The sequence below is a fragment of the Lates calcarifer genome, linkage group LG13 (genome assembly GCF_001640805.2).
Source record: "Lates calcarifer isolate ASB-BC8 linkage group LG13, TLL_Latcal_v3, whole genome shotgun sequence".
Taxonomy (NCBI): Eukaryota; Metazoa; Chordata; class Actinopteri; family Centropomidae; genus Lates; species Lates calcarifer.
In genome coordinates, this window is record NC_066845.1 from 8,586,192 (window position 1) to 8,599,820 (window position 13,629).

The 13,629-nt window shown below is 39.3% G+C and overlaps 2 protein-coding genes across 4 annotated transcripts; one reads left to right on the plus strand and one right to left on the minus strand.

Annotated features, from left to right (window-relative positions):
* The first annotated feature begins 71 nt into the window (after positions 1 to 71).
* naa35 (N-alpha-acetyltransferase 35, NatC auxiliary subunit) lies at positions 72 to 8,456 on the plus strand. 3 transcript variants are annotated; one of them, XM_018668795.2, is made up of 23 exons: positions 72 to 221; positions 1,795 to 1,923; positions 2,038 to 2,071; positions 2,400 to 2,514; positions 2,648 to 2,722; positions 2,855 to 3,022; positions 3,294 to 3,360; positions 3,486 to 3,529; positions 3,646 to 3,696; positions 4,217 to 4,300; positions 4,448 to 4,562; positions 4,925 to 5,103; positions 5,224 to 5,283; positions 5,374 to 5,480; positions 5,612 to 5,678; positions 5,980 to 6,078; positions 6,326 to 6,504; positions 6,595 to 6,731; positions 6,886 to 6,953; positions 7,038 to 7,178; positions 7,316 to 7,438; positions 7,741 to 7,821; positions 7,950 to 8,456. In XM_018668795.2, the coding sequence occupies exons 2-23, from the start codon at positions 1,803 to 1,805 to the stop codon at positions 8,007 to 8,009; spliced, it is 2,175 nt and encodes a 724-aa protein (XP_018524311.1). In that variant the 5' UTR covers positions 72 to 221; positions 1,795 to 1,802; the 3' UTR covers positions 8,010 to 8,456. The 3 variants fall into 3 exon arrangements, with proteins under 3 accessions (XP_018524311.1, XP_018524312.1, XP_018524313.1); XM_018668796.2 differs by having other exon boundaries at positions 133 to 221; positions 1,798 to 1,923; XM_018668797.2 differs by lacking the exon at positions 72 to 221 and adding an exon at positions 293 to 513.
* Positions 8,457 to 9,286: 830 nt separating this feature from the next.
* On the minus strand, positions 9,287 to 10,913 carry LOC108878273 (trypsin-4). Its single transcript, XM_018668791.2, has 5 exons — positions 10,781 to 10,913; positions 10,496 to 10,658; positions 9,994 to 10,271; positions 9,767 to 9,906; positions 9,287 to 9,661 (listed from the first exon to the last, which is right to left on the minus strand). The coding sequence occupies exons 1-5, from the start codon at positions 10,818 to 10,820 to the stop codon at positions 9,512 to 9,514; spliced, it is 771 nt and encodes a 256-aa protein (XP_018524307.1). The 5' UTR covers positions 10,821 to 10,913; the 3' UTR covers positions 9,287 to 9,511.
* Between the last annotated feature and the right edge of the window lie 2,716 nt (positions 10,914 to 13,629).

Consider the following 13,629-nt stretch of genomic DNA (forward strand, 5'->3'; position numbering starts at 1 on the left):
TGCTCCATAAACTTTACCAAAATATAACTTGAATGTAGTTTTACACCCACGCTGGCCTGATTTAAATATGTAAGCTGCTCATCGGGGAAGTTGAGCTCAATCTTGACACACAAGGACTACATTTCCCATGTTGACAGTGGCTCCTGACGTTAAATCTATGCGCCAATCTTTACAGTCTTCGAAGGTCTTTATTAGCTACATGGTTAATTCAAAATACTAAGGTACGTGCTAATTCACGACGAAAATATGACTCTCTGATAACAGTATTCCTGTTGTGTGGACCTAATCAAACGGAATATACTACTAATCACAGGAAACATCCAATGTGGGCAACATTAGCTTGTTAGCACACGGTGTTAGACGCTAATTGGACGTTGGTAATAGCTAGCTAACATGTCCAGTCTCACGACTTTTAATACCCGTTCTAGCAGCGTGCGTAGTTACATGTTTTTTAAACAGTAAAAAATGTAGGTTCAGGTTAGGTTGGGGTTGAGGAGAGTGCCGAAGTAGACAGTAAGTGGACAGACTGGTACTGTTGTGTATGTAGGGTATGTAGCTATGTTGCTTTTCTCTCAATGAGATGCCTCCCAATGCCAGACTGAAGGAAAAGCATCGATTTTTTTTTAACCTGTGATTATTTCACCGGCATGTGATCAGATCAAATCGATGTCCGTGAGTTGTCTCGTAGCCAACAGTTAAAATTTATATTTATTATATATATTTATTATATTTATATTTTGTATTTCGGAACATCAGATTGATGTGGTATAAACATGATAATGTAACTGTACCTTCATAATCAGTTAAAGAAGAATCAAACAGTCACACATAGGTGGGACTTTTTTTTCACAGTCCTGACATGTTTTTGGTTTGAAAGGCAGAGACTTTCCAGTGCACTCAAGCGTGCAATTTACACCTTTTTTGGCTTTAACTTAAGCTTCTCATGTTCTTCTCATGTTCATTTGCTTCTCAGTTCACAGAGCCTAATGTTAATCTATTTATCAGTATAAATAGTGACAAACTACTGCCTGGTAGTTTTAGTAGAGTCTCGTGCTGGGAAACAAGGGGGTATATTTGTGACTGACCATTGAAAATGTTATTACACTCAACTACACTGGACTATTATTACATCTTGGCTGCTCGGTGTACGTACAGAGATATAGACTAAACATGTCTGCGGTCTGTGCCAGCGACACTGCATGTTTAAAGCCTGATCAGTCAGCAGTGTTTGCCAAGTAACCAGTGGAATGTCCAGTGAAGTGATGTAGTAAATGATTGTGTGTATGTAAATGTGTATTTTACAGATCATGATTCATTAATATGTAATGACAGCTAACTACTCAACATTTGCTATTTATCAGTTCACTAGTCATTGTGGCATTGGCTTTATATATTGTTTTCAGGTTATTACTTTCATCACATTTAGAACCTGTGTTTGAATAAAAAATAGGATTAAATAATTACAAAAAATGGCTGCATGACATTTAGTTTGCTGGTTTAGAGGTAGAGTTGTACTGTTCATGCTAGCTCACTGGCATGGTTTACTGTTAACAAATTATTTAGAGCAAATTGTTTGTTATTAGTTACAGCTGTGCAGTTCCTGCTGTGATAACGTTCCTGCCGTAAGAATGGTTTATCTTGGTGTGCCTCAACAATCTCATGACATGACCTGTTTTACAATCAGACCATCCTGTCACAAAACATTTTAACGTTTTTCCAAGTTTGGAGGCTGTTTGTTATAGCTAATGTTTTGTGATATTCCGAACACTTTGTCCTGGTTCTCTTTGTCTTTAGTAGTCATCATGGTGATGAAGTCAGCAGTAGAAGATGATGATGCTGGCTGGGGGCTGGGCATCCCAGAAAAGATGAAGAACAATGCCAACTGGGTTGACATTACACATGAATTCAAGGGTGCATGCAAAGGTAAAGGCTGTGCCAAAGACTGTGGTGTGTGTGTGTGTGTGTGTGTGTGTGTGTTTAGGGAACTGACATGTTCCTGCTTTTCTCTCTCCTTGTCCTCATCCTTTATTTATGCAGAGTTGAACCTTGGGGAGTTGCTTCATGACAAACTGTGAGTAAAAAAAATGTTTTTCGCAGAGTCACACTTTAAAGGGTTGGTTCACTTAAATTGCAGTAAACAATTCCACTTACTCCTAGTTGAAGTGAGTCAGCCTGCTTTCCCTCCTAAAAATGAATTCATTTTCAGCCAATTTCATGTCTCAAAGTCTTGGAGAGTTTGAATATGACTAAACTGATACTGCAGCAGCTACTGCATCAATTCAAAAAAATTAATATTTGTATTATCATTAGTATTGGCACCATTTTTCACAATCCAATCAACCATTGTTAACACAGATGGACATGCAAAACATGCACTAATCTCTCTGCTGTGGTGGCAGGTTTGGCCTTTTCGAGGCCATGTCAGCCATAGAGATGATGGATCCTAAGATGGATGCAGGAATGATCGGAAACCAGGTCAACAGGAAAGTGCTCAACTTTGAACAAGCTATCAAGGTACAGTACTGCTGTGCAATGCAAGTAATGCATTGTTAGGAATTAACACACAAGGCCTCATTTTTCTGATGCACTGCTAGTGTGTCAATAAATTCAACCATGCAGTTGTATTATTATCTTATCCTTATTTTAGGAAGGTGCCATCAAGGTTAAAGACCTCAGTCTTCCTGAACTCATCGGGATCATAGACACATGTTTCTGTTGTTTGGTAGGTTTCACTTTCTTGAACAATGAAGCAACTATTTCAGCCATTATGTTGGGAATTCACCATCATGCATCTTTTTGTGTATAATATATAAAACCCATGTTTTTTGCTTCACTTAAACATGGGTATGCCTAGATCACATGGCTGGAGGGCCACTCCTTGGCACAGACTGTGTTCACCTGTCTGTATGTCCATAACCCCGACCTGATTGAGGAGCCAGCCCTCAAAGCCTTTGCCCTGGGCATCCTGAAGGTGTGTGATATTGCCCGAGAGAAAGTCAACAAGGCTGCTGTGTTTGAGGAGGTAAGCCACTTTCTACAGTATGTCAGTGTTTGATACTGCACTGGAAGGCCTTATTTTATGTGCAAATATGTGGAGCAATATTTGAGCTATTGCAGGGGCTTTTTCATTCCCTATGGGTCAGGTAATCATTTCTATCATTGGCGTTTCTGCTCTTCCTGCTGGTATTTATACAAACATTTATTTTTAAGAAGTTAATATTACTGTAGGGCATTCATAATTCAGCTTCACATTCATATGTCTGAATAATGATTTACCTCACACTTTTCTGTAGGAGGATTTCCAGGCCATGACCTATGGCTTCAAAATGGCCAATAATGTCACAGACCTGCGAGTGACAGGTATGGGTACTATATTGTGATTAAGTCTGCAGCAACAATTGAAGCCATTATAGATCAATACATTTGGTTCAGAGGACCAAAGATAGCTGATGTCATCTCTCTCTCACCTGTGTTCATGCCACCAGGTATGCTTAAAGATGTGGAGGACGAGTTACAGAGGAAAGTTAAGGTATTTGTTCTTGACCAGTTTAAGCCCACCTGTTTCCAGTTTAATGAAATACTGTTAATACACATGCCGTTTCGAGTATTACATTAATTCTTGGTTAAAATCTTCTGCTCCCTCAGAGCACACGCAGTCGACAGGGTGAGCAGCGAGACCCAGAGGTGGAGCTGGAGGTAAGTCGCATCATTCTTCCATGCCGGTGGAGTTTTTGCTACAAATTTGTTCTTTTGTTTAAGGCATGTTTTTTGATTGCCATTTAGAGCATCTGAAAGCTAAAAACCGACTGTTTCTGACTCATGTGGTTACAGTTTCAATATAAAATACATAGGACTACAAGTAGTAGATCAGACTGTACCACTGCTCTTTATAAATTAAGCCTAGTATCCCCACATTTAAGTCACAACTTAAACCATGACCCCCCTGTCTGTCTCAGCTTATTATAAATTGTTTCCCCATCTCCCGTCTATCAGAGCGTGAGTCTGAGATGACCTTTAGAGACTGCTCTGGAATTTCTAGCTGTTTCATAATAGTAAAGGAAGAAAAAAAAAACAGATCCAAAAATGGACTTACTCTGGGTGGTTGGGGAAAAAAATAAACCTTTGTGAAAAAAAATGCCTGTATTTATAGCTTAGTATGTATTTATGTGCCTGTGTAATGTTCCTCCATGTTTGTTTTTTCTTCTTTTTTTTCCAGCATCAGCAGTGCTTGGCACTTTTTAATAGAATCAAGTTCACACGCCTTCTACTGACTGCACTGATAGCTTTTACCAAAAAAGAGGTAATACACACACAAAAACAAGACAGAGTTAATGACTGACACACAGCTTTTCAAATTTGTTTCTGTTTGATACTGAGCAGTGACGAAGGTTGCAATAAGTATTTTCCTTTCAATTTATGCATGTTTTTTTGGTTGAATCTTTATCAGACCAGCTCAGTAAGTGAGGCCCAGAAGCTTGTGGCTCAGGCAGCTGACCTGTTATCAGCCATTCATTCCAGTATTCAACACGGCATCCAGTCACAGAATGACACCACTAAAGGAGGTAACACACATGCACACACACACACACACACACACACACCCCCCTTTTAGCCGTAAAGCGCATAGTTTGGCCTGGCATGAGTTTACAAACCAACAGCTCTAAAGGATGCGTGCTTATGATTCACTTTGAAAAATAGAACAACTGTGCACATTACACGCATTCATGCTCTGCAGCCATCCAGTTGAGAGGTCATTATGGCAACCTAAATAGTAACATTACAATGCCTGCTAAATGTACCTCCTCAACCTCATGTAGCTGTGTGCTCCCACACATAGAGCTAAAAAAAAAAGTCTTAAAAAAAAAAAACCTCTGTTAATTTTTTATCTTGCTCAACTCTCCCTCTCTCTCTTCTGTGGATGCAGACCACCCCATCATGATGGGCTTTGAGCCCCTGGTCAACCAGAGACTGCTGCCACCTACCTTTCCTCGCTACGCGAAGATCATTAAGAGAGAGGACATGGTGGCCTACTTCAGCAAACTTATAGAACGTATCAAGACCGTCTGTGACGTGATCAACACCACCAACCTACATGGCATACTGGTAAACATAAACGATTAGAAACACAAAGATACACATACAAAAATATTTCCCAGGCTTGAACATATAACACATGAAGACACATTGTTGTTGACTTGAATGTTGTGTTTGTGGCTTCACCAGGACTTCTTCTGTGAGTTCAGTGAGCAGTCTCCATGTGTGCTCTCCAGATCTCTTCTTCAAGTGAGTTAATTGTTGTTGTTCTAATTAGCAAATTTGCGTTTCAGACAATGGCATTATCAATTTATTATCATTTCTTTTCTGTGAATCCAGACAACGTTCCTGATAGATAATAAGAAAGTGTTTGGCACCCACCTGATGCAGGACATGATTAAAGATGCTCTTAGATACTTCGTCAGCCCACCTGTCCTCTCCTACAAGTAAGTCTGTCATTTAATGCTGTTAGTCAGTGGTCGAATCTGGTCACTGTTTTTGTTTTTAATCTTGAGATTATTGTTTCCTGACCTTACTGTGTGTGTGTGAATGTGTGTTTGCACCTGTCTCTCTCCAGATGTTGTCTGTTTAACAACCACCAGGCCAAGGATTACATTGACTCCTTTGTTACACACTGCTCCAGGGTATGTCATGTTATAGTCTGTACATCTGATGCAGTTTAACACATTTTAATACCTCAGCTGCTCACTGCACTTTATGGGCTGCTTTTATCTAGTTTCTTTTTTTACAGTTTTGAGTTTGATGAGAGTCATGGTATCAACTGAAATGGAACAGGAAACGTTTAGTTTGCTTTGATAGGGGTTTTCGATAATTGTGATGTTTAGTGTGACTCTGAAAGTGTGGCCTTGATATGAATAGACAAGTGGTGTGTTTGGCAGAGCTGTGTGTTTATTTATGCGTTTGTATTGTGAATTTTCCCTGTAGCCGTTCTGCAGTCTGATCCAGATCCACGGACACAACCGAGCTCGGCAGAGAGACAAGCTGGGTCACATTCTTGAAGAGTTTGCCACACTTCAGGATGAGGTGACCTGCATTTTTCCTCCCTTTTTCTTACAAAGTTTAAGCATTACATCACTGTTTTTCCATTTTGTCCCTCACAAGTTAAGATAAGATAATCCTTTATCAGTCCCTAAGCAGGGAAACTTCATCAATATGGACAGGAAAGTTTTAAATCCATATTAATTAACCCATTGCACTTTATCCCCTTGGTGTGTTTTTCTTTCACTCATTCTGAGGACAACTACTAAAGTTCATCCTTTATGCTCTGCAGGCAGAGAAGGTGGATGCAGCGCTGCATAGCCTATTGATGAAACTTGAGCCTCAGCGACAGCATCTAGCCTGTCTAGGCACCTGGATCCTTTATCATAACCTGAGGATAATGATCCAGTACCTGCTGAGTGGCTTTGAACTGGAACTTTACAGCATGCACGAGTATTACTACATCTACTGGTAAGAGCACACACACGCTTGTTTGTCGCTAGCTCTGACAGGTGCAGACAGGTCATCTGGGAATAAATGTGTGTTTGTTTCTGACTGTAGGTACCTGTCAGAGTTCCTTTACGCGTGGCTGATGTCCACTCTGAGCAGAGCTGACTCCTCTCAGATGGCAGAGGAGCGGATTCTGGAGGAGCAGCTGAAAGGACGCAGCAGCAAAAAGACCAAGAAGAAGAAAAAAGGTACGTCTTCTTGCATCATCCTTATCTGCAGTGGGTCGTCTGTGAGTGACCACAACCTAATTGTGCTCAGAGATACTCCCATCTTATGCTGAAGTCGTATCTTCCTGTAGGTGTAAGACCAGATACTGACCTTATGTTTGGGATTACTTTGCAGTTCGCCCTCTCAGCAAGGAGATTACCATGAGTCAAGCATACCAGAACATGTGTGCTGGTATGTACAAGGTAAGGCATATATCAATGACCCCTCTCCACCCCTTTTTGGCACACTGAGCTATAATCCTTTTTTTGCCTCTGTCTTCTCTTCAGACCATGGTAGCTTTGGATATGGATGGAAAGGTGCGTAAGCCTCAGTTCGAGTTAGACAGCGAGCAGGTTCGCTACGAGCATCGCTTCGCCCCCTTTAACAGCGTTGTCACCCCCCCACCTGTGCACTACATCCAGTTCAAGGTACTGTTGCACTGCACTGTCTGCGCGGGTGTATGTCATCTACTGTAGTAGGTCCTTCATTTTTTCTGTTCCCCCTTCTTTTTATCCCATCATTCACATTCCACTTTTCTCTGTTTTTCTGCTCTTGCCCGCTCCAGGAAATGTCCGATCTGAAGAAGTACAATCCTCCGCCAGGCTCTGCTGACCTCTACATGGCCGCCAGCAAACACTTTCAACAGGCCAAGCTCATCTTAGAAAATGTGCCCAGCCCGGATCCTGAGGTCAGGAAATGAAACTAGTGTAAAATAAACATGTGTTTGATGTTTTATGTCACTTGATTTTTATTTGTTGAGGAACTTAGAGGCCCCAGATTGGTTCAGAGTACAAATTTGGTTTGGATTTTCCCACTCAGATCGGTGGTACTAGTGAATTAGTTAGAATAACAATATAGCACATGACCTCAAAAGTATACTCTTGAAATGTAGAAATTATTGTGTAGCATCTCCATTAGCAGCTTCCATTTTAATATTTTTCTATTTACTGTTTACATTGTCAGTAACCAGCTGTGAATGGTTGATTACAGGTGAATCGTATACTGAAGGTGGCCAAACCCAACATTGTGGTTATGAAGCTCCTGGCTGGAGGGCACAAGAAGGAGACCAAGGTAACACATCACACACATTCTACTCATGGCACTGTGAGCAGTTTATCTTAATGTGGTGTCTGTTGAAACAGCTGTTCTATGTTGTATGTGAAAATGTTGGAGTAAAAAACACATTTCTGCATCCCTAGGTGCTCCCGGAGTTTGACTTCTCCGCTCACAAATACTTCCCTGTGGTCAAGATTATCTGATTCTACTTTGCATCACAGGATGGCAGTCTCTGTGCATCAGCCGTACCTGAACAAGTGTGCAATGGCCCTGATCCAGTCCATGTCTGAACAATGTGTGTGTGCGTGATAAGGAGTGTTTGATACACCCCATTCTTTTTTTCACCTGAGTGAGAGATGTGACATGAGCAACCAGACCAGAGAAGTCACAACTGGACCTAAACGAGTGACAATATCCACATCTACAACTGTGAAAGTCTGGGTTTGTGTGTGTGTGTGTGTGTGTGCGTGCGTGCATGTGCTTGCGTGTGTGTGCATTTGTGTACAAGTCAGACACAAGTCGAGGTGCTTTTGCGCAAAGAATTGGCCAATGGAAATTTTTTATAAGCCGCCTCCAGAACAGTCTTGTTAAGGCTTGAAAAGAATGCTGTAATGATAATGTGTGCATATCATTAAATCATATGAAACATTTCTTTGTATTCATGTGCTTATCTGAATGAAAAGTAAAATGTTTAGTAAGGAATACAGTATTTTGCTGTACCTTACACAGCATCAGTCTCAGTGCTGGATGGCATCAGTCTGCATTATTAAACACAGCCAGGACAACTGTCAGAAAAAGATCATTGATGACATTCATGATCTTGTAATTGCACTGTGAGCTTACATGCACCTAGGGACTATGGAAAGTGTCTTTACTGTGGTCTAAATCTGTCATTTAATTATTCTCTGGAAAATATTTTTCATGTTTTTAGTGGTTTGTTAGGACAATAAAGTCAAGTTAAAACATCCTAAAGGGCAATCACAAAACTGAAACGCTTAACAGTAGCTCTAGATTTGTATGATTTGGTATGAATAAGCAGATGTGACTCTTTTCAAAACATGTTTTCCATTTGCAACAAATGGTGATTATGCATCACATCTTAAGTCCAGTCCCCTGATTATATTTAGACAAATAGAAACTGTGTGACCTTTACAGTAGATTTCCAGCTGACTTCATTTAAGTTAATTTCTGAAATTAGCCCGATGTACATATGTCCAGAAGGATATGAGAACAATGATGTGTTACAAAAGAATAGGCCATGTAAATTTCTCTTTTTAAGACATATGTTAAATTACTATCAAGCAAATAATTCTTAATCATATAGGTATGACCTCTTACGTGTCAGAGACGTGTTCTGTATACCTGCCCACACTTTAACTTTGGGGCTTTTGTTCATCAGTGATGCGACATCAATCAGGTTGATACTGTATACCTTATGTAAATACACTTATCACAAAGAGATAACAAATAACACATGAACTCTGGGAGATAACCTTTTTTAATTCATGGAAAAAAAATTGGTTTTAGAGAAGAAACTCAGACAGAAAACAATCATATTTTGAAGAAAGATCTGGGTTACACAGTGGTCCTAAAACCACTTTAAAATAATGTATCTAAACATAAAACAGCTAATTTGGCTGGTGGTAATGGATGAAAAGATATTTTGAGTATACTTGCAATTTCTGTATTAAACTGTGAGGTTTACTCATGAATGTGCCTGCATGGTTTCATCAATCCACTGCTTGTAGTTACAGATGTTGAGCATTACAATGTTTTTTGCACATGTATCAACAGGGTTGCTTACAATAATCCCATATAAGAGATTGTTGTACTCCACAGCTGATCCTGCATCACCCTGGAAGAGACAGATATCAGAGTTGTGATCATGTGATTTTCTTTGTCATGACACACATTAAACGAAGAAAATGAGTTAGAAAATTTAGAAAATGCATCTTCTTACATAGCAGGTCTCTACTCCAGCTTTAAATGCACACATGGTGGTAGTCTCATCACTGAAGTATTTATCATCAGGTTTATCTTTCTCACCACATTGCCTGATTTCTGTGGTGGCGCACTTCAAATGGTCGGGTTTTTTGCCTTCTGAGGATTTAAAACAAAGCAGTAAGCATTAGAAAAGTGATGTGTGTTTTCAAAAACCGAATCAAGTATTTTCATCTAGGTACTCACTTTTCGCGATTCCCCAGCCTCCAATCTTCACCTGCTTTTTAAGATCTGGTTTGGTACAGTCATCAGGAGGAAGCTCGATGGTGGGAAGGCTCGCAGACATATCCTCCTTCAGTCTTATGAGCATGATGTCGTGGGGACGCCCCTCCTCGTTTTTGTAGGTAAACTGATGGTCAGTTTCAATGGTTTGCTCATATTTCTTGCCTGATCCTTTTATGGACGACCACAATTTTGTAAAACCTGACACGTCATTGTTTAAGCCAAGCTTCACTATCACTTTCCTGCAGGAAAAAGGAGAAAACTCCTGTCAGGAGATTTCTAAATGTTCCATTCTTATTATTTGGCTGATCTGACTTTCTATCATTTTCCTGTTAATGGTTATGTATTCCTATGTGCAGTGGTCCTTTCACTTTACCTCATAGTTTTTCTACAGCAACTACATTTGGACAGACAGGTGAAAACACACACACACACACACACACACAAAACAATGGCTGTTTCTTACTGTTCTGCACAGTGGGAAGCAGTGATGACCCAGCGGGTGTTGAGCAGAGCACCTCCACAGGACTTCCCCCCCTGGGCAGACTCTATCTCGACGTGGTACTGCCTGTCCTTGTTACAGTCCTGACTCCCAACAATCCTCTTCTCAATGGCCACTGATGCAGCACCTGAACATTTGGAGACAGAGTGGACATAGACCTAGAAAGCCTGAAAGAGAAAATAACTTCTTCCAACCAACAACCAACAAATATAAATGTATTGTAGCTGAAGGAGAAAAGAAACAACTCACCAGCAAGAACTAAAACAAAGACAAAGGGAAGCTTCATCATGGTCCTTTTGGATGTGGATCACTTCAGGTGGCTCTCCGACTGATGCTTCATCATTATATAGTGAATATCAGATTTAACGTGTGTTTTCATTGGCTGCCTTTGTTGGCATCATGTGTTAGAAAGTGATAGGTGGCCATCAGTAAACACACCCACAGCTTTTTCATTATTTCATTTCATATTCCTATTATGGCAGTGGAATGACCTGTTAGGGTGGGACAAGGAGAAGACTGGGATACCAAAAAGGACTCAGCAGAATTTTGCGCACCAACGTCACCAGCGTTTGAACACGAAGAGCCAGGTCACAGGTCAGGTTTAAACAATACTGTTGATTTGTGTATCAAAATAAGATTTTGGGGGATATGCCAATTAATGTCTCATCTACTTATATACATTTTGAGACATTTAGAGGACAAAAAGTGGGACAATATTAACTTTAAAACCATGGCAGTGGGCAGTAGCATAAATTATTTGTTAAGCAGTCTCTCAGAAGAACAGTACATAACATAGTAAAATGTGTTTTATACAATCATATATTTACACAATAATAATATATTATCATGCATATAATTATGTCTGGTTTGTGTTAGTGTGAAATTGAGCTTATAGGTTCCACTTTAATTAACAAAGAACATATCTCAGTGGTAGCAAAGGCTTGTTTGAATGAGATGAGGTCAGTTGGCACTGTTAAGATAACACTTCAATGAAAATAAAAAATATATGATTGTACCACATTTAAACAGACTGAAAGTGAAACAAAATCATTTCAATTTCCGTTGAAGGTTTATCAGTCTGACATTGGATGGGTGCTAGTTAGTTAGTTAAATGAAGTCACTCACCTCCAGGAGCAGCTGGTTGGGTAATATCTGAGGATGAATGGCATTAAGCTACAAACAATCCACAAGTAGAAATCTTTAGTAATCTGCAAGGGATTCCACTTCCGGCTGGATTTGTTGACATAATCAAAGAACCACTGTGTTGAGGAAAGATTTCGTCGTAACCATGAGACTGTTCACAGCATCTACCTTCATAGAGAAAAAATCGTCCATCTTGGTGTTAAGTAATATCTTTGCAATGCCAAAGTAGAGTTACTTTAGGCATTTTTTCACTTAACCTATATGTGTGTGCATCAGGGATGGCAGGTTAACAAGGAAGGATGCATTTGGTCATTTTTCTACTTTTTCTGATTGAATTCTCACAAGTTCATCAGTGTCTGGAAGAGCTAGCCCCAAATATTTTACACTTTCACTGATGAAAGTCAAGGTTACCTGAAATCATACCTGTAAGCATGTTAATGGTACATGTAATGCATCTGCATTTAAATCTGTATATCAAGCCATTGAAGTCGTCATGCAGGTTATCCTCCTTGCTTCCAGTTTATTTTTCAAAAGTAACTTTTGACTTCAAACTATTAACAGTTATGTTCCAAATAATAAGTTAAACAATGAGTAGTAACATTTAAATTTTACAGTTTTAATGCAAATTTTCTTTGCTCTCTCCAGAATTATATCATTGACAGTTGTGGTATTTTGAATATTCTGATAATCAACTGGAGACAAAATGATATCTATTCAAATGCATTCAACCAAATACTATCATGCTCAGGTATCACTCCTCACTGGACTGTATGTGACCAATGTGTTAAATATATTCTCTTAAAGGCCTGTAAACACTCTTCTAAATTATACTTTTCAATTGTATGATTCCTACTGACAAGATGGCTTTCTGAAAATATTCTGTTATCATAGAAATTATTTTTTTTCACCAAACAATAAATCCCAGATGAAAAATGTGTCTTTATAGTGGTAATAAAAACATTTTTTATTCTCTATCATCAATAAATCCTATGATTATATATATACCTTCCAGAAATTTGTTCAGCAGTACAGAATAAAAATTCAAACAAATGAAATGTTTAAAAAACAAAACAAAACAGGTGAGCTGAGCTGGGGGAGGACTGGTTTGGACACACTGTGCTGTTGGGGCTGATGTTGCAGCCAAAGTTAATCTCATCTGCTGACAAAAGGGTTTCCACTGTCTCTAACTGTCTTTTCATTGTTTATGAACTTTATCACTCTTGTGACTGAACCATTAATCTTTCATCAGCACTCCTGTTTGGTGTTAGTATGGTAACTCTGGGACGTGATGGTCAGGTTTCAAATATAATAATGACTTTTTTTTTTTTTTTTTTACCTTTACAGTTCACTCAAAATAAGCATGATCAGTTTTAATAACACCTGTACAGTGTTAGGATAATATTTATGTATCTATGAAGCTAATAATGAGAATGTTAGAGCTCAAACAGTTGACTTCATGAACCACAATGTTACTGTTGATCCCTGTGCTTCAAAGAAAGAGAAAAATCCACTGTATGTATATTCTGTGGTATTGTATACTATTACTAAGTCAAATCCAGTTTTTTGAAGCTGCATCTTTACATCAAAAGTGAAACTCTGTGGGTTTTCTTGCATCTTATCATTGTAGAAATATCGTGCTAAAATTCAACATATGTTGGAAATCCTCAGGATCTTGACTTGTACTTGCTGTGGGACTGAGCAGCCCAAATATAATGACTTCAAACTTAACTTGAAACTTTGGAAATGAAACAGACAGGAGACTTTTCACTGATCAAAGTTCAGTTCTCACCTACACACCTGGACTTGTAACAGCTAGGTAACAAGGTGCCAGCTAAGATACTACTGAACCTGTGCTACAGAGCCCTCTGATGGAGGAGTTCTGTCACTGGGATCACTCAGGTCATTTTCATTTATTACAGCATTGTGTGTGTGTGTGTGAGTGTGAGAGAGAGAGT

What these genes read in the sequence shown, in the direction of transcription:
- LOC108878273 (XM_018668791.2), bottom strand. Translation starts at nt 10,820, where the DNA reads ATGATGAAGCTTCCCTTTGTCTTTGTTTTAGTTCTTGCTG. An exon ending in GCTTCCCACTGTGCAGAACA is followed by an intron (nt 10,272 to 10,495) that starts GTAAGAAACAGC and finishes TTTTTCCTGCAG; the next exon opens with GAAAGTGATAGTGAAGCTTG. An exon ending in CTGGAGTAGAGACCTGCTAT is followed by an intron (nt 9,662 to 9,766) that starts GTAAGAAGATGC and finishes TGTCTCTTCCAG; the next exon opens with GGTGATGCAGGATCAGCTGT.
- naa35 (XM_018668795.2), top strand. Translation starts at nt 1,803, where the DNA reads ATGGTGATGAAGTCAGCAGTAGAAGATGATGATGCTGGCTGGGGGCTG. An exon ending in GACCAAGAAGAAGAAAAAAG is followed by an intron (nt 6,732 to 6,885) that starts GTACGTCTTCTT and finishes ATTACTTTGCAG; the next exon opens with TTCGCCCTCTCAGCAAGGAG. An exon ending in TGCCCAGCCCGGATCCTGAG is followed by an intron (nt 7,439 to 7,740) that starts GTCAGGAAATGA and finishes GGTTGATTACAG; the next exon opens with GTGAATCGTATACTGAAGGT.